The sequence below is a fragment of the Pangasianodon hypophthalmus genome, chromosome 2, assembly GCF_027358585.1.
Source record: "Pangasianodon hypophthalmus isolate fPanHyp1 chromosome 2, fPanHyp1.pri, whole genome shotgun sequence".
Classification (NCBI taxonomy): Eukaryota; Metazoa; Chordata; class Actinopteri; order Siluriformes; family Pangasiidae; genus Pangasianodon; species Pangasianodon hypophthalmus.
Genome location: NC_069711.1, coordinates 22,753,687 through 22,779,527, shown reverse-complemented (window position 1 = coordinate 22,779,527; position 25,841 = coordinate 22,753,687). Strand labels below are relative to the sequence as shown.

Here is a 25,841-nt window from a genome sequence, read left to right as displayed (position 1 = left end):
CTTTTACTCAAAATGTGACTTATAGAATCTGCTTATTCATTTCCTCATCATTAAACATAATACTGACACCAGATATAAACATTAAATTTTCTAGATGGTATAATATTCCATAGAGTTGTTAATTTCTATAGTACACAAAGTGAAAGGATCTGCCTATGCACAACCAGTGTTAGATTAAACCATGTTTAAAGTTAAGCGCAGATACAGTAATAGGAGTCCAGCTTGTTTTCCACTCGATAGTTTTAACTAAAGATGAATCAATAATGCAGAGGTTTCTGGCAGACTCAAATTAAAGACATTTATTAAAAACACCTAAGTTGTGCAATTAAACTGGTTTATGTCCACCATTACTCAGATATTAAACTCCTCATTAAAAAAAAAAAACAAGTGGAGTGGATTGGAATTGCTGGGAACGTCAGCACAAAAGCTTGGTGAACACACATCAGACAAACTGAACTCCTCGAGCAATATTTGCTGGTCTAAGCCTGAAATAAATCAGCAATCTCCCAATATCAGCAACATAAAGATGAGCCTGAACAGCTTATCTCGGTGCTGCTTATTACTCACAGGCTGTGTCACTTCCAGCAAAACCAATTTCCCATTTTATCCCTGGACTCAAGAGACAAGCTGGGTTTGGTGTGAGGGAAGACTGAGCCAGAAGAAAACACGATTCACTATAAATTCTAACTAACCACAATACAAGACGTTATTACAACCCTGACACATATGTTTAAAATGCTTCAGGGGAAAAAATACACTCAATTTGGATATGAAATGTGGGCATGAAACTGAATAGCCTAATCAATTGAAAACTGGCTATTTACATCATATCTGGAACAAAGACTAGTTATTGTTTGTTGAGCAATAACTCTCAGACATAGCCAGGGCTTGGGAGACCACTAGGAAACAAGATGTAGTAGAACCACCATTAAAACACACACACAGACACACACAGACACACACAGACACACACAGACACACACAGACACACACAGACACACACAGACACACACAGACACACAGACACACACTTTAACCTCTTCCCAAAAGAACTTGCAAGTGCATCTTTACAGACCACAGGGTTTAGGTCTTACACCAGAGAGACACATTAAGAGCATTAAGGAGAAAGCTTTAGGTCATAACAGCCTATTCATCAACAACTTAGATGAGGAGGGGGGTCTTTATTCAGAATGACTCTAAAAAGTAATGCTGAATAATTTAATGCTGCCTTGAAAGAATGTAACACACGATACCTCGAAAATATATCTGCTTCTAATCAAGTCGAGAGCTAAAAAGTGGACAGGCTTTAAATGGCAGTTTCTTGTCTGATCCCCGATTTTAACAGAACAGAGCCCCCGTTGGCAGAACCTCAGGATGGACGGATTTGCAAAAACAACCCCTCCCTGCACAGTTCAGTGAAGTTGCAAAACACAGAGCTCAGCAAACATCACCCAAACTCTCTGCCAAACGTTCTGCATCGTCACTCATCACCCCATACAAAAGAAAAAGCAGATTAAACCCACAGGCTCACAGGGCATGTTGCAATAATCAATTTCTCAATATATTAGGTACGCATTTTACATCCATTTTACATCCATTTTACATCCATCATACCAGTACTATATTTCATGACACAAGGACTTCCCCTCAATGCTTTAAGGATGTCTGGCCTTCATTAAGATTGATCAAGACAAGCCTGGGTTGAAGTAAAGTGTCTGCATTTTTGCTCCGTTTAGAATCCAATTTTTCCATTTTCATCATAAGAGCAGAAACCTGATCTATTGTAACGATTTATCTTGCTAGGATTAGATAAGTGTCATGTCTCATTGATTATGCTAGTAGCTCTTCACCAAAAAAATAAAAAAACCTCATAACTCATTTACAACACGATAATTCATCTATATAATAACTTGCAATAAAAGCAATGTTTTTGACACAGACACACACACACACACACACACACAGACACAGACACACACACAATTTCCATTATAGGCTATAAACCATCTAATCTGGAAAGACTGACCGTGTACAGTGTCACTCAGTCTCACTAATACTTCTGTACTTATGCTAGCAATGATGGGATGCATAAGATAAATGTCTCAATATAATGCTAGTAATATGTGCACAATACAACAAAATATCTAATCAATAAACATCATTGACATAAGCTTTGGAAAGTAATAATCAAAATCAAACTTTCAGTCCCAGTTGTACTCGAACTGATTCAGTGGCTGATGAAATAAAAACTTGATACTAGTGATATAAATGTATTGTGCTTGCCTGTGGTTTTCTTTGTGTAATATCAGCATGGCTTCACAGTTAATGTCAGACATTTGCTAATTAAATTCTCAGAGATAACCGAGATCCCTGAATGCTCATGGTCCATATGGAAAATGTGGGTAAAGCTAAAGCTTGATGAGAAACATGGTGGTGTGTTGAGAATTTATGGGAATATGGATTAACATTTATTCATTTAAAATGTGTTGCGAGAAATTTGCAATGAAGAGATTGAATTATTTAATTCTTTCAAGAGATATGAAAGGAAACAGCCAACTGCAGCCTCGGTATCTGTTCGACTTATTATTACATCCAGAGAGAACTGTGTTACATCATATTTTCAAGGTTTACATCAATAGACAAGGTGGTTATCTCCACCTAATTTTACAAAGACTGCTACAAGAAATGTCAGCAAACGTCAAAATGGGCTTCAACTTTATTCAAACGCTCAACTGGTAGTAGCAAATTGGTGTGAAAATGCTGCTAAATATTTTAAGATGATGTGCTAATTTAAAAAAAAACTCAGATGTCTGTGTTAAGCAACCTGGACAGTTAACACACGGATGGACAAAACAGAGCATGAGAAATTTCATTACGCATCTTCAAAGTCAAGGAGCCTTACCTGGAGACCTCGCCGTCTTAGAATACTTGAGTCGTCCATTGTGCTGTCCCCCAGAAACCAGCTTCAGATATGCTGTTTTAGCACCTTATTAAAAGACGAGTGAGTAGTTAACCCAAGATTTGAGGGCAAGGACTCGGGGGCAAGGACAGGCACTTTCAGTTCACCCCCTGTAGTGGTACTATAAAGAATCGTGCCATGAACAGGCAGCAGTAGGCATAAACGAAGGGAGAAAGTTCAGTTCTCACAGACTAGCTCATGAGTTAGTGTGCATTTCAGCAAAATTACTTCATCTGCATTATGTTCCTCATAGCATAATCATCAATCAGAATGACACTGATATGATTGTGTGACAAAATTAGCAAGTCACAGCAACAGAAAACAGTTCTTAAATAGCTTTGATAGCCTTAATGCTTCTGTGAAAGTTTTCATAAAAAAATACAAAACAGTTTCTTCTTGTCTGTTTCACTCAGGGGCATGCAGATCTTCAAATAAACAAACTGGTCTGTGGATCTCCAAAGTGCACAGCTCAGAACTTGCTCTGTGTTGATGATGTCTGCTGTATGATCAGCACACAATAAACAACAATCTTTGGCACTGAGCCCCTCCAAGCAAGGATGTGTAGGATAGCACCATCGGCCTTCCCCTGCTATCCTCCACTCACACTTCCTATCTGTGGATTCCCATAAGGACTGATTTCTATGGAAACCCCTGGTTCTTCACTACTGGTGGGCTTCTAGTGATGAAAATGGCAGCTTAGAGGATAAAAATAGAATGTTAAGGACAGCGCAGTCCTTCTCCTCTTCAGCGTTATTTAAAAGACAGCAATCATTTCCAACACAAATATCATCCTTCAGACCAGAACCACTCCCAGTAGAAAAAAAATAAAGAAAAAAAATACAGATGTTCAAGATGTTGTTCAAGATGTTCAATATTCTTCTCAACTGATTAAAACTTGCGTGACAGTTCTATAAGGTTTAGCCAGTGACTTGGATGGTCGGTTCTAAAATATCTGCAAAAACAGACTGTCTCCACTCAGACTTCTCAGCTGCAGAAGCAGCCTACAAAGCAAACAACTCCACTCAGTCCCTCATTGCGAGATTCCAATCCTTCCACTCCCTCAATCAAGGCATGGCGCAAAAGAGCTCCCAGTGTCCGGAAAACAGATGGAGGGAAGATACTATGTTTATTCGCATGCAGTCAGACTTTCCTCGGTTTCCATATCTCTGTAGCTGTGTATAGTTTCCCTTTATCAGGCATTGAATCCACCTGATAAAATGAACTTGCACTTAACCGTAAATGTTTATGATCCAGAACAGCTGCAGTGAGCGAATAAAGTAATCCATGAGCAGCAAAGGAAGAGTGGCACTTCTATTCACGTCTATTCATCTTCGTCACTGATGTGGCATTGGTTATGAATGAGCTGTCTGTCAGAGTAGCTGCCACAGTCAGCTTATCCTACAGAGCTTCTTCGTCCAGCAGACATGTACACTGGTGAATCAGATACCTGCTCTTCTTTCCCTGCAACTGAAAACGAAACCAGAGTCTGTTTTTTCTGCATTCTCCATGTTCCTCACATGCCTCTGCCTTCCTCCTCTGCCCATCGCGTAGGAGCATTTGCTGCACAGCATGCTCTGTCTCTCCTGTCAGCCAGGCAACACACCCAGCCAGCCAATCGGATGCTAGCAAGCTCATGTGCATTTACATAATATGAATGGGGGAGCTTCAAGGCTCCGCCTGTTCACTCTCCTGCTCCTGCTATTCTAATCTCACCACGGACCCAGATTCACCTCCTAAAGCACACTGAAACACGACGATGAATAAATGATGCATTCCCTCAGCCAGGATTAATTATTTAGTCTTAATGCTTGAACAAAACTCACTCAGGGTTTAACACAGTCTCTCTTCATTTGTCTGTTTGCTTAGTGCTGCACACAGCAAAAAATATTTTAATAGGACCCTGTGCAAGCCTCTCTCTCTCTCTCTCTCTCTCTCTCTCTCTCTCTCTCTCTGCATAGCACTTCACTGCTTTGTTCTGTTCTTTGGGGGAGACAGGGACATGAGACACATGAAAGAGAAAGATTACCACCTATGCGAGTGCATTTTCAGGAGAGTGTCCTTATTACTATCCTGCTTCGCTCTGCTTTTCTCTCTCATAATGATAACTAGCACAACCGCAGTGACTGTGAGGACAAAAAAGAAAGGAAACTCTTCACTTTGCGACCCACTTTCAAAATATTTGTACAGGATAAGTGGGCCTGGAAATGACAAGCAGGCTATAAGTGTTAGCTCCAGGTTATAGAGATTTGCATCAGACTTGGAACTGGTTTTCATTTGCATATCCAGTATTTCACATGTAACGTGTTTGGGAGGCTTAGTTTTCTAGTGATGTATGTGTGTCATTGTGTTGCTACAGAGGCGTTAAGCCGTTCTTCTATAACTAAAAGAACACTCAAATGAGCTGAAAGCCTTAGCTTGGTGCCTTCTACACACTGCTTACAGAACCTGCTGTGTCACCCTGAAAAATAGGTCAAGGTCTGAAACAGGGTGGCTATTAATACATGCACCACAGCGAGGCTAAATTCTTGAATCTGATTGGTCAGAAGGTGTGCATTATTTTCATATCAGCACAGCTCGGACAGTAGTTCCGACTGTAACATGAATAACAGGTTAATATTAATGCACTCACTCTAACAGTTTCTATAGTAACAGCTCATATACAAGGAAGGTTTTTTGTTAGGAGATGTTTATTTAAAATTTATGGAAGGAGTGTATAGAAGAGTATATGCTTTCTGGGTACTCGCTAAAATGACGAGCTCCATTTTTTTTTAAAAAAAGAGAGAGAGAGAGAGAGACAGAGCGTGAGAGTGAGAGAGAGAGAGAGAGAGAGAGAGGGTGGTGAGGGAATGAAGTCTTGGAGAGTCCACAACATTAATTCTAACTATAAACAGTGAAAATGTGCAAAGTGAAGTTCATTAATAAATTAAACATTGTAATCGTTGGCATATCGCTGAAGTCTAAGTGGAATAACACACTCCAGATGACGCTAGTATATGAAAACAATGTACTTGGAGGGAGGTCTGCTTAATTTTGACCATATAATTGTATCAGTGCTTATTTTATCATCAGTTTGCAGCATTTTTGGCTCTTTAAACAGAAGGATAAGAAGTTTCTTTTATTGGTTGGGCTCCACTTAAGATGTAAAAGTCTTGTGCCTGTTCTCTATGAATAGCCCTGTATCTCATTCTGATAAGAATTCCACTTGTGCCCCCACGACCGTTAAACTGCACCATATGTTCTTGAAAACTGGCCTTCCCTCTCAGTGTAATAAAGAGCACCACATGCAGCATTTTACCCGCTCATAGCACAGGGCTAGTTATTTATGTACACCCAAAAAGATAAATGTCACTTCAATCCAGTAGAAATCAATAAAAACAGGGATACAAACATTATAAATCGCAGCTCAGTTAAGCCACTTAAAAGTGGAGGACAGATTTACAGCCATTACGCCTATTCAACACAAACATTAGAAAGAAAGCAAAGGAACGAGGAAAGGGATCATTAGTGACTAACAAACACTTCATATATCATATATTAAATAAGTGTTCAGATGTTGCATGGCTAACTGCCAGGGAAATGTTTAAAAAAAAAAAAAAATAAAAAAAATAAAGCACTGGAGGTCAAGGAGAGAGACTAATTATAATCTGTGAAACTGTCAGCTGCCCATCTTCATCCAGCTTTACGGTTATATAACAGTATAACAGTCAGTCAGATGAAGAGACTCTTAACATCCTCTATCTTGCCATGAAAAGCTGAATCAAAATATTGAATTTCCTGAATAATATGTTTGGTAATTATTATTCATTATACCACAGTAATGTTGAGTTAGAACGTGTTGAATTATTTTCTGTAACAACAGCTTTGACAGTAGAATCGGCTACGAGGCAAATTTATATTAATGCGCTTGTGCTAATATGTTAGCCTATTGTTTCTAGAGCAACAACTGAAACAAGGACTTGTATGGTACACAATTCACAAAAATAGATTAAAAACATAATTGTTTTTATGCACTTGTTGATATGGTGAAGGAGTGAAAATTGTCTCCGGTGACAGTGCTTCGTAACAGTATGTTTTCAGATTTGGAAAGTCTTCAGGACAGTGGGATTTGCGTTTGCCGGTTTCTCTGTAACATGACAAGCTGCATTTATGTGTCTTATTAACTTAAAGAGAGAAAAAGAGAAGCTGGTGTGGGAACGACCACTTACAGCTGCTATAATGTAAATGATAAACTTGTTTCGCAGATCTTCCATGACATTAAATGTAACTATAAATGGATAAAAAGTATAGCATTTCTTCCATTATAAAATTTTTAAAAATGTAACTATTGAAAATTGCAAAGCACTTCAAAACATTATTGGAAATTAATCAACAGTAACTTCCCTTCATTTTGGGCCACACCACCACCCAGTCACTGATTATTTTCCTACAACAGCACGCTCCTAATATTCCTTACTATTAATAAATATTGTTTAAATAAATATTGTCTAAATAAATATTAAACACATTCCCAAAAATAAACACCATAACCTTTCTAATGTACAAAGCTGCACTGAGGTTTCACCCTTTATAAAGCCACATATTAAAAAATCCACAAGTGATGAGCTGTTTTGAGACTAAAGGGTTGGTAATGAAGGTGGTAGAAAGAGATAAACAAATTCTGACAGGATAACTGGATGCAAAAAATCTGGTTTAGCATTACAAAGTTGTGCTAGACCCCAAAAACATTTTCCCCTGACAGACAGACAGAGAGAGAGAGAGAGAGAGAGAGAGAGAGATTGAAAATTAATTAGATACTCCCTCTGGCAAGAAAACGTGTCTCTAAATCTAAAGAACAAGCTGCTCCTTTCTGTCACAGAGCTATCACTAGTAAATTGTGTGAGCCTAGAGCTATCTATAAATTAGTCATGAAAACAGACTGGTGTGCAAATATTCAATGCAAAGGTAAGGGAAAAGAAATCACCATTTTAATCATGTTCATTTCACAAATGGAAACACTAATACACAAAACTCATCAATTAATACAATAAACATGTACTACTAACCATGATCATAGACAATATGGTTTCTACATAACCACAGTCATGGTCAGTGCTACACAGTCAGTTCCAGAATTATTGGTACCCTTGATAAAGATGTGTAAAAAGGTTAAGAAAAAATGCCTCTGTGGTTAACTAGTTTAATCTCACAAGTAAGATCATGTTATGACAACCTAGTCTAAAAACATCATAGTTATTGAAGTATCATGGTATTACTTAACCATTACTTAACGCTGGTGGTGTAAACTATTAAATTATTTTAGGAAGTTAAAAAAAAAAAAAACTTTGTATCTATAACAAAAACCAAAAGGACAATCCTCTAATCATTGTTCTTTCTGCTGGAAGATTTCTGGACATATTTCTATTAAGTAATGCTGCTGGAGGATGTGTGTAGAAGTTTATATTATAGCGATGGGAGTGACGCATGGACACCGCAGTAAAATTCCACGCGTACTACATACACTTCATTTTAATACAATGCAATCATTTTGAGCTTTATTATAAACGCTTGTTATAGTGCGTATGGCCATGCAAGTCGCGCTCATTCATTAGTAGACCATAAACTGTATGTAGGCTATAGTCTATAGAAAGCACAAACTCATCTGTCATGTTCTCGGAACCCAATAATTTATCTAAAAGCCGTTTTAAACTCGACCAGAACAGATGATAGAAAAGAGTGCTTCCTGGAATGTATTTAACTGAAGAAAAAGCACAAAACCCCTTTTCCCACAGGACACGAAAGAATCTTTACCCAAAGATATTTTTTGAGAATGACAATTCAATGAAATCTATTTCATCGCCAGTGTTCATCACTTCATCATTATAACACAGATAATGCCTGTGAGGAAAAGCGGCATGAAACCATGACACCGTAACAACCCTATTCACAGTAAAAACATGAGAGAACTCTATATTTAAATTGAATCAAACATATTCTAAGAAACCGTTTTTAAAAATCCTCATCAAAAACATATTTTTAACAAAATCATGTGTGTCATAATTATTGGCACCCCTGTATTTAGCACTTTGTAATAACTACCAGGTTCCCAGATACTCTCTTGTAGCCTCATCCTCACAGAGTTTGTTGCCAAATGGTCAGTCTTCTTTCATATTTTGTCATGCGAGACTAAGTGAATCAACCACAAAGACATTCTTCATAACCTTTTTTACCCACCTCTGCCAAGCATACGAATAATTCTGGAGCTGACTGTACATTGCAAGGCGTATTATATTTCGTTAATATGTGATGCAATATAACTGCAATACACTATTTTTGTCCATAACTTGCAGCTCTGTAATCTCAGATCTTTTACTAATGATGAATGCAAATGAATCTCTGCACATACACACTGATGAAAAGAAGTTGAAAATCACACAAAGTTGCGGCTCAAATTCTCAACAACTAGTACACGCTACATTACATATCTAATGTACCGTGCTATTCCTAAGAGCACGAGTTACGCAAACAGCACTGTGTACGACACCCTTCCTTAGCCACGGTAATGTTAAATAAAGCATCAATAGCATTAAGCTCACTGTGACTAATGTTGTGTTTAATAGAATGCTAATAAAACACTGATGGTATGTATCAGCAATATCACCAGCGCTCGTGATGTGACCAGAGATGAACCATTTCACTGGAAACCAAAAACCTACTATAATCACGCTCGCCAATAATGATTAATGCAGCACACTGGGTAACATTAGAACATCACACATACCACATATCTTCTAATATCACTGCACTGATCTCTAACGGCCAGTACAGGAATTTATAAAGGCACAGACTTCAGAGCTCTGCACGTGTCTGCAAGAGGTTTTATCTGGTGCTCAGAGATGCAGACTGAAGCAGCTAATGCAACAGAAGAACATCTAGAGGCTCACAAGTGGCACAACAGAAAATAGCCCTATTTTTGGGAGATCATGAGCTCGAACACAGCCATCCGTGGCCAAGAGTCCAAGACAGTACAAATTGGCTGTTATCTCTGGGCACGAGGGATGGCATTACACAATTTCTCTCTCTCTCTCTCTCTCTCTCTCTCTGCTGTCAATCAAAGCAACACTAGCCAATCATGGCCATCTGTGAGCTCATGTATGCAGAAGAGGGCAGATAGCGCTTTCCTCAGAGTGTGTTACAACTCCCTGTGATGCAGCATGAGCAACAGTTCACGCACTGACTTCACGTCTCTTTGAGGAAGACCCTAGCTAGACATGCCATGTGTTAGATATCGTTTAGCTCATTGTCTATTCACTGATTTTGTAAAAGCTGCTTTAAGAAAATGGAACAATAGATTTCAAAAAGCCAAAGTAACTTCAAAAGTTGGCAGTGTGAAAAACCGCCCAAACATGTAGTTGTTTATATACACAACAAGGACTCTGTTTACGTCTGTGTATGTAAGGTTTTGACTTGAACTATAGCAGAAAAAAGGTTTGTCTGCATGTTGGGAGAATGTGATATGCACGTCTCCTGACTGCACACTCAGCCTTAGCCCTGTATATGACTGTATGTAAGATGTGTCTGTGAACTGGTCCACTTATTCTCATGATTATTTTTTATTTATAATAATAATAATAATAATAATAATGATAAGAGACAATTGTAGGCTGCATAACTATGTAATATTTGGACGAACTGAAGACGGGAGGAGGTCTCAGAACAAAAGACACAGTGTTTAGGAATTCTGTTTGGAAGCTCGCACCCACCACAGCATACAAACCTAAACCACTGAATCTTTCTTGATCAAAAAGTCTTTCATTTGAAATATAGCGCCAGTTTAACATGAGAAGAATAATTACTAACAACTAATATTAAAGAATATTAAAATATGAAAATATAATTAATATTACTTTCAGTCAGTATAAAGTAAATGAAGATTTAACACAATGCTGTTAAAACAGATGTCTGTGGAAGCTTGACCCAAAAGGCATCAAAACACCCTCCTTTTCCATTCCTTCCCACAATGTGTATTCAGTACCTAGGTGTGTGTGAGTGAACACAAAACAAACACAGGTCTTCTTTCCATCCCAAAACTTATGATTATGCCAGACTGTCTCTCCTGAGCTCTCCTGGTGATATTGGGTTGACGAGCATCACGCCGCCTTCCACAAATATCTCCTATCTTTGTGTTTTATCTGAATATTGTGTCAGATTAGGAAGAAAACAGAGCACAGGGGAGATAACACATATCCTCTGAGGGTTTTGATTTTTTGATTATTACTGTAACAGGTCTGAAGTGGAGTTGAAGACATTTTGAAACACAGACAAAATTTGGTGGTAATTTGGTAATAATTTTTTCACCATTTTTCCTAAAGAAACCCTCAAAATGCACAGACTACATTATAGCCATAATGAATAGTCATTCCTTCACCAGCTTCTCTCTCTCTCTCTCTTAGATTATGTGGAATGTCTGCAGTACAGGTCCCTGTTTATGAGCTGACTACAGTAACTAGGTTACTATAGAAAAAATTAACGGATTAGAAAGAGCGCATTAATATTAACTTATTGTTTATGTTACATGTTATGAGAATGCACACCTTCTGATCAGATTCAAGCATTCGATCACATTGTGGTATAAAAATATATAGTATCTTTTTATATAAATTATTCATTTGATTTGATTCATTAGCACTCATTAGGGTGACAAACAATGCAGTGTAATAAACTTTTATTTTATAAAGTACCAATGTATCTTCTGAGGCTTTTAAAAATATATATACATATTTTTTTTTTCCTATGAGCATGATGCCAAAAAATCCTATCCTTTCTACTCTAAAATAACTAAGCAGAAATACACAAATACAAATCAAATAAATTACATCAGGTAGGGAAACGCATGACTTTAAAAATGTGTGCATTTTCTCAAAATGACTGTGTAAACTCATGACTGTATTTGTACCAAAGCAGTTTAGTGGCCTAAAGCCCATTACAAACTCAAGGCTAATGTACTGATGGTTTTTAATCTGCATCATTAATTATTTCAGATTGTATCAAAACAAAAATAAAATAAGCAAAGAGTAAGGTGATGGACAGAAACCTGAGGTTATAAAAATATATCAAAATCCTGATAAAGTCTCTGTGTTAAAGTGGAGCTATGTCTGTTACAACACTGAGAAGCTTGAACTGTAAGATTGAACGAATAATGTATTAAAAAAACTCCCTAAAATAATACGTATTAACTTTAAAGTTAATTAAATATTAAGTAAACAGTAAATTAGTAAATGTAGATGTAGTAAATGCTTTGTTTAATTGATTAAACAATAAAAAGTGTTGAACTGAACTGACCGTTGTGAAAATCACTCAGCTAGTTAGACAGGTAGACTATCTTTATTTAAAATCTATTTCAGCCTCAGGAAAAACATGAGCAAATTTATCTGCGTCTGTTTATCTGTACTGCCATAAGAATTCAGAACATACAGTTTCTTCGTATGTTCTCTAAAAACTCTACTTTTAGTTACATTTCAGTGTCGGTGGTGATGTTTGTGCAGTGTTGATTCGACAGCGGGTATTTATGCCAGGTTACAGACCGACTCTTTTAGGCTTAGGTCCCTTTTGCCATGACACAAATTCAAAAACACAATGAAAGCGTGACGTTCATTGTGTGAGGAAATTACTCAGGCTGACCTTTTACAGTATCGTTCGTTAAACTACTTCCTTATTTACCAATGTGGACTTTCAAGAAAGTTTAGGCAAGTTTAGAATGTTAATAAAAACATTTTCCACCAATGTGGTGTGAAAATAAAAAGTATGTTATGGACAGAAAACTGCACAAAACTAGATTTTTCAGAATTCAGCCACAGTGATATCTGCTTGGTTTTCCCAGACCACCACCACATTTATTTACGTGACTCACAAAAAAAAATAGAGAAGTAGAAACACATCCATCAGTGGCAGTCACTGCTGTCCTCTTCTGACAGCCTGCTTGGAGATGTAGATAAAGAGCTCAGAGCTCAATGACAGGCCGAAATGCCACCGCTCATAAACATGCCACTAACTCCTCAGTTCCAGCCAGGGCTACAGAAAAGCAGCGTGAACAGCGTCCAGCAGAAACACCACACAGCTGATTTACTCTCAGAGGAGGTCTGAGAGTCACAGCTAAAGGCTTAAACTTCAAGCTAAACTACCCACTGCCCTTTACACGCTGTTTGAGCAAAGTTAGCATTCAGCTGAGCAGGTCTTCAACAAGTTTCTATTTTTTTTTTTTTTCTCTCAAAAAGTTTCAACAAAAAAAAGTGAGCAGAAAAGCATGTCCAGATTTTGCTTATTTAGTTTTTGCCCTGGTGCTACAAGGCTAATGTAGCTAAGTAGTAATGGAATCTGAAATCAATTAGCATCACACAAGCTACATATTAAACGTCTCACAAACATGCCTGCCTGTGAAGAGTGTCAACATACAAGCCAGTATGTTGAGTACAAGATGTAATAAATATTAATGGCTGTGAGTGTGATCGATATCTCCACTTCTCTAGCTGACCAGTAATGGCCTGGCAGGATTACACGGCATGACTTGTGTAACAGCCCATTTAAAAAGCAGGTAATAAGATACCACCTAATCAGACGATCAATATGACTCAGAAGACCACACCACAAAATCTGGAGTGGGTCGTGATCAGGAAGACGACGTGAGAGATGAAACACCACAGCGGAATGTCTAATTAAACTTACTCGAGTCTCCTGATATAAATTTATTACACTATCCTTAAATATCCCAGTATAATGTATGATGGCTCTTCAAGTTTCACAAGGACGACATTTATTTATTAATATTTTTGGCATTCTTTGGTTTTAAAAAAAAAAAACTAACAAACTGACCTTCACATTTATATTGACCTTTAAATGCAATTACACAAGTATAAAAATACATGAAAATTTAAGATTGCTGTTTAGCAAACCATTAACATTGAATGAACAATACATCACTTATTATTGCTTATAAAAATAAATACCACATTTTGTGATGGACTTTAACTCCCCCACACAGTTTTTTGTAAATCTGGAAAGAGCGACGCAAGTCAATAAGAACACAGCAAGCAGGTAACACACTTCTAAAATCACAAAATGCACAAATGCTATTTTATTACAAACATGTGTTAAGCCCTATTCAGACTGGATTCATATAATCAGGGGGACGTCAGTATTAAACTTTTGCACGTCTCCTCAGTGATAAAACTCTCACATCTAGACAGCAATAAAATGACCACAGGGCAGTGAGTTTCTAGTGGACTGTGTTTACTATGAACCTTGATGTTTGCGTCATTTGGTCATATGATCACTCTCCATTCACAAGAAGTAGCAAGCGGTCGAAGAGGCACTGGAGTAGAGAAGAGACACTGGCTCTTATTTCAGTTTGGGCGAACCAAATTTCCAGCAAAAATCTGAAAATACAATAAAACAGTACTCACAAATTATAGAAGGGAAGTGTTTAATATCTGGGGGAGGGTCACTGATATGCATGTTTGCAGACTAAATACAGCAAGTAGCAGCAGTCAGAGATCTTTTTTCCCCCCCAACGTGAGGCGAAAACTGTACACAGACATGTGTAAAATCACAGACATGTATCCAGACTATAATTATCAGATGCGCGCTGAGGTTGGTGAAAAACTGTAGGTGATTCGGCCCCTAATTTTCTCAGAGGACGGAGAAAAACACAGACATGGCCAATCCAGATGGAAATAAAATCACAGAAGGGCACCTGAAAAACATGAAATTACCCCAGGCACTCCATATACATTTAATCCCGTCCAGATAGAGCTTTAGTTGTAATCACATTTGATTATTTAAGCTAACAATCTCAGCAGCAGTAGCTTTAGTGTAGATTACTGGATCTTCAAAATACTAATCTGCTACACCAGCACATAAATCTTTCGGCTGATAAATGATCAGAATGTCTGAGTGCATGAAACAGCGGGCTCAGAAACAGAGGTGTACTGATCATATTTACCAGCTAAGCAACTGTTTTTTGAGGTAATAACTACAGTTCTCATTCGAAGTGTAATAACTGCAACAGCAAGAGGCAATACGTCCTGTGAAAAATGGAAATGACTACATTTCATGAAGTGCAAATATGAACTATCACAGTGTCTTGATGGATCCTGCCCAGGATGGTCACACTTCTCTGCAACGTGCTGTGTTGAGCCTCACAGACATACTGAGAGAGACTGACATTTGACTCCTCACTAGCAGATCTGATCCTGCTTTACACAAACACTTGCATCTCAGTCGATGATTCAGGCAGGAGTCCAGCGCTCAGTCTTTAAACAAATCATGGTACTAGACTGGCATAATGCAGAAAAGCAATACCTGGGTCTGAATTCATGTATAAATCAGAGCCATAACTGTCCATATGACCAAAAAAAATTAAAAAATAAATTTAAATTTTAAAAAAATAATAAAATCACTGTTAAACTAGGGTAATTATGTATGTGGTGGCCTGGGAAAACCCTTCATATAGATATTTTCTACTATATGTAATTCTGTAAACTCCAGGCATTCCTGAACTGAAATATATTTCTCTTTTACATGTACCTCTAACATTTTAAGGGTCCCTGGAGGATTAGTTGTTAGCCAAGCCCGGCTAAAATTGGGGAGGGTTGCGTCAAGAAGGACATCCGGTGTAAAAACTGTGCCAAATCAAATATGTGGCCCAACGATCCTCTGTGGCGACCCCTAAGGGGAGCAGTCGAAAGCAGAACAACAACATGTATCTCTAACATTTTAAACTCTAGCCACCCCCAAAACTGAAAAGGAAAAAACTGCACTTGAAGATTTCATCCCAGTTCCACTGAAAGACCCCCCATGAAAGTTTACAAGATGAAATGAGTTAAACATGAGCCTCGTCACTGAATTCACTCATTACCAAACATGACTTTTGCAAGGTAAGGTTAGAAAGTAAATTTCTATGTGTATTTTTATGTATTTGTTTTCTTAAAGTAGAGATGTTGAAATACAGGGTGTCCCAAAGTCCAGCATCATAGAGTTAATGTACAGGGAGTATGTTGTAAATAATAAACATATAGTTAAGTAGGCCTACATGTATTTATGTACACTTATTGGTTCCTGAATTTTACGACATGTTTTTTGTTTTATTTCACAGATGCATCAAGTAAGGAAGAGCAAATCCAAATAAATCTACTTGTAGTTTTTAGCAAGTTTGAGCAAGCTCTGATTTTTCATCATATTGGCCGTTTTCCAAAATTCAGTCACAGCAATATCTGACAGATTTTCTCAGACCAGCACACACATGCGATGTAAAACGTAACCAAGCCCATACTTGGACTACTATACAGGTGCATTACTTTGCGACACTGAAATCAGCAAAAAAAGATGTATTTCAGGGCAAAGTTTCCAAGTCAAATTAGGATTCATCCACACAAAGAGGCTCCTAAAATCCAAGGCCAGTCAGGCGATTGATTTCAGCTGATGCAAGGAAGCAACAAAGACAGGAAAAAAATGATAAGTAAAGCCATTTACCAATGTGACAACAAGCTTTTATAACAGCACTGACAGTTTCCAAGGCAACCCCACATGGCTTTTGTTCGTGTGTGCGTCAAGTGAAGAAACAGATCTTATCTGAGAAGAAGGGCAATGTGGAGGGAGAGTGAAATCCAGGAGAGTTCAGCTGACATCACATCAGCACCGCTGAAGCGCTGATTGAAGGAAGATTGAGAAAAGCCAGAGCAAAGTCTACGACACACACGCATGACAAGGGAGGAAATGATAGGAGGGTGAAAAGTGTGTGTGTGTGTGTGTGTGTGTGTGTGTGTGTGTGTGTGTGTGTGTGTGGGTAAGATTCACAAATAAGTAATGTCTCAAGTGTTTGATTTATAGTCTGTTCTGTTTCAAGGTTTTAAGACAAGATTTTTTTTGTCAAGTCTGACAGTAAGCACATATATGGTTAACTCCATCTTGGTTCATTATACAGAACACAGAGCTTACTGAGTCATGCCAAATATTACACACAATATGGTCATTTACTTTCAACTAATGGACAGTGTAGAAACGAGGCTGACATATTGTACACAGCTATATGCGTAAAATGAATCTTACACTACAGTGCGCGCAGCTTCACAGAAACTGGACGACTTAAGATTGGAAAAACGTCGCTTGTGCCCAGTGCAGTCTCAGATTCCTTTCCTGGCTGACAGGAGTGCAAACCAAAGTGGTCTTCGGTCGATGTACTCCCATCTGCCTCAAGGTTCGAATATTACGCATTCTGAGATGGGTTTTGGCTCACCACCATTGTAAAGAGTGTTTACTTGTGTCACCGTAGCGTTCCTGTCACCTCGAACCATTGTGGGCATTCTCCTCTGACATCTCTCATTAACATGGCGATCCCGCCCACAGAATTGCCACTCACTGGATGTATTCTCAGAGGAGAATACCCATACTGGTTCAAGGTGACAAGAAAGCATTGGTAACGCAAGTAACCACTCTTTACAATGGCAGTGAGCCAAAAATATTTTAGGTTATTTAAGACATATTATATATATATATATATACATACATATATATATATATATATATATATATATATATATATATATATATATATATATATATATATATATATTATATACATATATATATATACACACACACACACACACACACACACAAAGTATTCCAAGTGTACAAAAAATAATGTACAATAATAAGACAGCTGCACAAAACTGAGTTGTACCTGACTTTAATTAAGTTATGTACATGGACTTTTATTTATTTGGAAGTTCTTTTTTTTTGGTGCTGAGTGTCATCTGTTGAACTTACAACCTTGCATTCACCAGCTTGGAACCTTAACAATGCCTGTGCTGAATAACCCCAAATGGATTAATTACCTTCAGCAGAGACCCAACTATAATTTACATGGACGTTTTCATTTCAGAGATGAGGGATCAGAATTAATTCCCTTACTCAGAGCAAAGCTAAAAAGAGGACTTGCTCTATTAAAACTAATGCACTAAGGAGTTTAGAATTAGGGCAAATTAATTTCACAACCTTCTCACACTTTTGGTTACTACTCGTGCTGTATTAAAAATAATTTCCTCATCATACTCATCATATAATGAGTACATGATTAGCTGCTAGCTACTATGAGGAAACAAATAAATAAAGACATTAAATATTTTTTCCCCACAAGCCCAACTTCCCAATTTTTTAAGAACTCTACCCCTTCTCCCCCAATTATTAAATGGAAAAGAAAATTAAATAAAAACAAACAAAAAAAAAACCAGTCTTACAATATAGCAGAAGGGGGTTTTAAAAAAACAGTGAATAGCACGTTTCCAATATTATCTGTTTACAAGTTACTTGTTTAATGGTCTAACATCCCTGTTACTGTGACAGAAAGCGATTAGCTAGTCTTTCAAGTGGAGAGCTCAAAATAGGATCCTGCTCTTTCTGCATATTTTTTACTTTTTTGCTTTTAAAATGTAAAGCTCATACTGCACAATGTGTAAGAGCTGGCAAGTCTGAAACGATCATTTAAATATTTATTTTTTGATATTTTCCATCTCCCTAGCAATTTTTCCACACCCCACTAGGGGGGCAGCTTAAATATCTCTGCGCTAGCTCCTAACTATGATGTGTACAAGCTAAGGATGACATGACCTGTGGCATTTACATTTGAAATTTGCTATTATTGTATCTAATATAAAATAACACCAATTATGAACGTAGGTGTCTTACAATGATCTATTAATAATACAGAGAAAACAATCTTAGGAAAGGACACATGGACGTGAACTGCTATTTGCTACAGTAGCTACATAGGAGAGCTCGGCTAAATGAGAAACGTCATTACAGATATTTCAACATTGATCATGGCTTATACATGAGTAACGCGGATAAAGCAGGTCAAACAAGGTCAAATTCCAGCGCTATATGCATCAGTAAAGGGTCAGTTAGAAGGGCAACTATATATTTTACAAACTTAATAATAAAAGAGAACAAAGAGCATCAAGCTCATTTAAGCCTTCAGTGTTATTCAGTATGGCCTTATGGAACAAAGAGGAAAAATTCTCAGAATTGGTCTGTCAATTATTCCTGGAAAATTATTCGCCAGAAGCGGTAAGCAATGCTGCGCTTTGTTATTCATATCCACACTCAAACTGTGCACTCATGTCGAGCCTTTAATTTTTCATGTGCATCTTAATTGCTGTGTGGACCGAAACAAGCAAGACTTCACCACAGGGAGGAAAGAGAGACCTTGAGGGAGGAACAGGGCATACTCAGTAGCAACAAAAAAAAAAAAAATTATCTAATATATTTTAGTGACTGAATGTGCAGAATGGTCTCATTAAAGCTGAGAAATGGACTTGCACTTTAGCCAATTAAACCCTGAATCCTGCAAACGCGTCAATCTCTAAAGGTCACATCTATGAGAAATGAAAAGATCTACACTCAAAATTTAAAGAGAAAAAGTAAAGAGAGCAAAAGATCAATGAAGGCAGGATGAAAAATAAAGGACAGTGACAAACAGCCAGTTCTGAAGAGCATACCACTTTCCTGTTTGTTAATCTGACTGATTTAAAATTCTAACATGATCAAGCCGTACATCTCGTACCTAGTCTGAAGAATCTAGTCTGGATTCTTTTACACCCTGTAGAGCATTCTGAAGAAATCCTCAGATGCAGGAAGGTCTGTTTTTCTAGCATCAGAAATAAAATATGAAATATGCATCAAGCATACACAGGCATGAGAAATAGATGTGGTGCGTTTACTCAACTCAGGAGAGAATCGAATATAAGACAGTCTGAAATGTGCTAATTCAGCACTCAGCCTGAAAGCTCCATAAACACTCAGCAGCAGAAGACTCAGCCATCACATACATCTCCTAAACATCCTGTGTGTGAAGAGCAATGTGAGGCAATGTAAGGTTTTTTTTTTAAAAAACATGTCCTAAGATGTCATGGCACGTCTTGACAATAAGGTTGCAACTAAAGATTTTTTTAATGTTTTTTTTATTGATTAGTTGGAAATATATATGCAATACCAAAAATATTGATTTAAAATTATTTCTTTCCTGCACTTGCATACTAATTACTAACTAATACTACTACAGAACTCTTAACCAGTTATACAACTACTCTTAACTACTGACATTTATCAGACAATCTGACATGGCATAAGAATATGATCAAGTGTTTAGTTATTTTTCTTTTCTCAAATCAGACACCAAAACTAATCTAAGGTCACAGTATTTCGTAGATATTTTTACTGATTCTGCGCACTTTTTTTTGGCAATTATACTGCATGTCAGCACGACAAAAAAAAAATAATTTATCTGCTTTTCCAGCTATGATATGTTCAATTCTAACGAGTCAAATTCAAAATAAAGGTCAATATCCACTCTCTCTAACTACTAAAACACTCACTTGCTAAATTAATTCTGCTTGCCATGTTTACGTGAGGTGAATTATATCTTAGTTTGGGATGAAAGGAATCAGGGAATCGGTTCTTTTTGGGAACTGACTCTCAGCATCTTCAATTTGAACTCAAAGCCAACGGCAGTTTGAGGACTTGTATTACATACACTATGTGGCCAAAAGTATGTGGACACCTGACCACTTAACATCCCATTCCAAATTTAGTCCCCATTTGCTGATATAATAACCTCCACTCTTCTGGGAAGGCTTTCCACTAGATTTTAGAGCGTGGCTATGAGGATTTGTGCTCAGGCAGTGATGTTGGCTGAGGAGGCCTGGGGTGCAGTTGGTGTTCCAGTTCATCCCAAAGGTGTTCAGTGGGGTCGAGGCCAGGGCTCTGTGCAGGTTCTTCCACTCGGGCAACCCATGGAGCTTTGCACACAGGAGCATTGTCATGCTGGAACATGTTTCGTCCTGTTAGATCCAGTGAAGGGAAAATGTAATGCTACAACATACAAAGACATTATATACAACTGTGTGCTTCCAACTTTGTGGCAGTAGTTTGGGGAAGAACCAAATATGGGTGTGATGATCAAGTGTCCACATACTTTTGGCCATACTATATTGCTTAATGTACACTGTATGATTAATGAAAAAATATTTGTCAATATTTTCAACATATCTGAGTCAAAAAAGTTTTAACTACTTATTAGCTAACTGATTCAAATATTTTCGCTGTTTGTGGTATAAATTGAAGGGACACAGTGCTACAGTATGCTTCATAAACAGACCAAATGATTGAAATTTGTTTTGTCAAATAGTTGTTTCAGCCCTCCTGGACACGGCTTTTATAATAATGACATGCACACAGCTTGGAGACATTTAAAATAACATCACTCTTTAAAAACATCTTATCCTCATTCATAACAGCAAAGTGGCATCTCAGCATCAAACAAGTACCTCCTCTTACAGCTAAAAAATCTTTCCCTGTAAAAGCACCTATTGAATCTACTACAAAAGTAAGGTCCAGTGTGAATTCTCAGGACAGACTGAACACCATTAGTGCTAATGCAATATGAAGTTTTACGTGAAGTGTAGCTAGCTTGTGCTTTTTTATGAGCTCTACCTGCAGAAGCCTTTTTTTTTTTGTTAGGGATGTGCTGTGTTTTTAGCCTTGTAGTACAGAGAATGAGTCATGATTTCTCAAGTGGGTTAATGGTTCTTTACCAAGAAAAAAAAAAAGCAATTTAAAGTAGAACCTGAAGCCTTCATAATTTCACAGGAGCCGCAGTAGCTCAGCCACAGGACTGATTCTATTAGAGGCTAATGGAGAAGAACATTAGATACTAAAAGAAAATGTACAAAAAGATCGTTTAGAAAACAGGAACTTGGCAAGGAATAGAATTGGCAACAAAGATAAACAGGTTTAAACATCACCTACTCTGACAGCAAATCTGCAAAATAGAGAAGTATTAGAAATGAATTATTCATAATGCATATTTCCAAATCAAGTGAAAACAGTGTCCTTGAAAAGACTTGCTTTCTGAAGAGTTTTTGAAAAGCCCTTTCCATGCAAGTTCTGTCAGAAATGCTACTGCTCATGGAAATGAATTAATTTAGAAGGACAATCAATGGAGAAGAGTCTCAATTTTCAGGTTCTGCTCTTGATAAAACCAGTTTCAGTATAAGTTTTGAAAATAAAAGCTATAACTATAAAACTAAAGAGACTTTTTTTTATCTACGTCTCAAATCTTGCACTTCAGTGTACTTCGTGCTTGTTTCATTCACGGAAGAAGTGCTTTAAGTGCATTTAATGGACCATTTTTCACCAGAAGCTTATTTGATTAGTTTCTTAATACAAGGATAAAGCAGCTCAGTTTAACAGGTTCAACTGCAACACACAGCACCTACTCAACATGACTTAAATGTCAAAAGATGAACTGTTTGCATATGGCAGACTTGACAAATGAGGTCAATATTAAAATGGTTTATTTTGTAAAGTCACAGACACAAACGAAAGAAAAAAAAGAGGAAAAAAAATTCTTCTGCACCAATTACACCAAGTATTTCAGTTTTTAAAGACAACGCTTCACACATCTCTCCCTTGTGAAATTTATTCACAAGGTAAAGGAGTGCAAATAGAAAACGTCAGGCATGAGACAATGAAAAGAATATTTCTATTCACGTTCCATCACAGGAGCACCACCACACACAAATATGCAAATCAGATGCAAATTTCAAAATGTTAATGACACAGCCATTCTCTCTCAATTCATTATTCCCTATTCAAATGAATTTTAAAGGATCAATCAAGTAGTAATATTTGGATTCCTCTCTCTCTCAGTGTCTCTCAGTCTCTCTTTCTCTGCATGAATATCATGCATAAATTGGGATGAGCCTGAGGCAGAAGACTCCTCAGAGAATTTCCTCTTTAATACAGTGCAGTCTCTACAGGCCAAAAATGAGAGGCACATTTCACTGGAAGCAAAAATAAATTGGAAAATATAGTATCAGTGTTGCAGTATGTGCAAATTGAACAGCCCACAGCGCACTTTGCACTTTCCTCTGTGTATTCTGTTCATCTCCCACATGTCACATATGGACACAGGTGCATTAAAGGTACCAGAAAACGAAAAATCATTTCAGTTTTGCACACAAGCTGATGTTGTTTATTAAGCATTCTACACCACCCAAGCTTCTCAGTTAAGCAGTATGGTAGTTGCACAAAAATATAATCCTTGTACACACACTCGAGGCTGCATGGCAGGGGCTGCACAGTAAACACCATCTGCCTATCCTGTGTGGTGCCCATGTGTATGCCCCAGCCACTATCTCTCTCACACTTCTCAGACATTAAAGTTCCGCTGCAGGAGATCAGGATGCCCTTAGGGTCCGGGGATTAGAACTGACCACTCACCGACAGTGACCACTAAAAATACTACTATTGCTGCTAAGTAGAAGAAAAGTCAAAGAAGAACAAGAAGAGGTTAATAATTAGCAAAAGAACTAGCAAAGAACAAAAAAAGTAAAATACAGAATCACCCTAGAACGGAAAAAGCAAAGCACTTAACTAATGAAGAACAGAAAAAAGTAAATTACAGAATTACCGGAGAAAAGGAAAAAGTAAAGTACAGAATTACTGGAGAAGAGAAAGTAAGTACTCTCGTAAGATTACTAACTTCTTTTTTCAACCTGCAGGAGAAATATGTTTAAATATTTTTTACCACAATTTTTACCAGTTTTACCATCATGTACTAAACTACAGTGATAAAATGGTTGTTGTCTTCCTGCCAGATTGTACTACATTTCCAAAGATGCAATATCTTGACTTTTTTGAATGCAGGGCTGGAGGCAGAACAGACACGCTTCCTACTGCATGATGAAATTAAATAAACACAGGCACAGTAAATGAGGATGCTCACAGACCTGTACTCAACCAGAGTGAGGGTTGGAGTCGGGGAAAATCACTACACACTCCTCTCACCCAGGCCATTCTCTCTTCCAGCGGTTCCTCTCTCAGCAGAGACTGAGCTTCAGAGTCGTAAGGACATGGACCAACCGGTTCTTCCCACATCCCACCCCTGTAACCTGCCTGACATTTACCTGGACCGACATTTAACACTTAAATGTGTAAACGTATGTAACAACCGCTAATGTTTACCGTAAATTGTTATGTTTACTGTAAATTAATGTACATCATGTAAATTATTGTATATTGTGTATACTGTGAATTAGTATCATGTACTGCATATTGTGTGAATATCGTGTGAGTGTCTGTTGACTCCTTGTACACTTTGTGAATATAAGATTCTGCTTTTGAATACATACTGCATAAATAGCTTTACCATATTTACCATAATGTCTACTTCTTACACAATTTTACACCAAAAAAAAGCAAATATAAAACTAGATACAAAACAATACAAGAGTTGTATAAAGCAATAATAAAAAAAACAAAAAACAAAAAAAAGAGAATACAAATTGTGGTTGAAAAGACTTTTCCATTGTTCTCTCACACTGGTCATTGCTAATGCATCCAGACACTTGATTAGTGTTTTCACATTACACACGTGTCTGGGTTGTATTTAATCACCCTGACGGCCTTGAGCTAGTGGTTAATTTGTGTTTTGTTTCAGAGCTTTACAGTGAAGCAGCTTTTTATAGCTATCCATATCTGAATTCATTCCCTGTATACCATAAAGTGCGCTATTTGCAGTGCAGACATTTCGTAACGGGGATCAGAATCGATTTCTTTTTTATTTGGTTTGTGAACAGAGATGATATTTCTATGACCCTGGTCCAGTGTTTCACACCCCCTCTTTAATTGGAAACCGCTTAAAATGAAATAAAAGTACAGTTAATAATGTTCTTCACATAAGAGAGCCTACTCCTCTTACAGGAAGTCTCGTATATAGATAAAACCAAACACTGCATTTGACCAGAAATGTGTGTATTTACTTTTAACATTTTCTCCTCTGCAGTGTGATCTGCTGCTTGTATGAAAAATATTTTTACACAGATTTTTCTTTCCATCACCCCTCCTTGAAAAAACACCATAATGGCTATCTAATATCATATCTTCTTGTAGCCAGGTGTGCAGAAAGTGACGAATCCTGGGCAGAAATATAGGCCTACTGGAAAAACATTAGGGTTAGGCTATACTTTCTCACACAGAAACGGAAAACATTTTTAAAATGACATCGTGTTAATGAGAGCAATTTGTTTTCATTTTAGATTCTGTTCAGTGAATCTATAAAAATAATTATTTCTGGGTGTTGTTTTCGTTCCCCGTAATGTTTCTACTCCCTATTTGAAGCATTGTCAAAATTCTCAGTGGACAAAATTTATTAACTGGACAGTGCAGTATATTACTGCCTACTGGAGTGGATAACTTTGTACATAAAATAAATAAAATAATTTTTCTTAAGGGCCACTAAAGCCAGCAGGTACTTGTAGCTGTGTATTTAATAAAGAAAACTGCTTTTAATAGTTGTATACAATTCTAATTTTAACATTAGAATAAATAATTTATTGCATGAATTAAAGTACAGGAAGAGTTCCAAATGAAGCTCAAGCTCAAATCTAAAGCTTACATTCACCACAAAGCCCCAGAATTAAAGAGCAAACAATTCACTGGCATGTTTTTTGCCCTTGATAGCAAAAGAAAAGTGTCACAAACATCAGTTCGTCTGTGTATGTAGCCTCGCCTGCAATCAGCAAATACTCTGTTCAAGGCTGCTTGCTGAAGTGTTTGTATATTAATGCACACACACTGCAGTGGGGAGTCAATTACTGCATCATAAAGCCTCTGAAACTCTTCAGCGTTGTGTGCCCACTGATTCAGAGTCACAAAGTAAACAACAGTGCCACCTACTGACACATGCTGGAACAAATCCAAATTACATATACTGCGGTGAGCCAAATGAAAACCTTAACACTTTCTCCTATAAACACTGCATTGTTTATTGCAAATAGGTTTTACAGAA

The 25,841-nt window shown here is 37.4% G+C and overlaps 1 protein-coding gene across 3 annotated transcripts in view; it reads right to left on the bottom strand.

Moving 5' to 3' along the window:
• The window catches only part of mast2 (microtubule associated serine/threonine kinase 2), a 122,352-nt gene that overhangs the window by 64,368 nt on the left and 32,143 nt on the right, over positions 1 to 25,841 (bottom strand). The window contains exon 1 of one of the 3 annotated variants that reach the window (XM_026933588.3): positions 2,903 to 4,830. The exons of the other annotated variants lie outside the window; for them this stretch is intronic. Within the exon in view, the coding sequence (XP_026789389.2) occupies positions 2,903 to 2,941 (39 nt within the window). The 5' untranslated portion in view covers positions 2,942 to 4,830. Of the gene's footprint in view, positions 1 to 2,902; positions 4,831 to 25,841 lie in introns of those variants that run through there. 3 annotated transcript variants of the gene reach the window in all.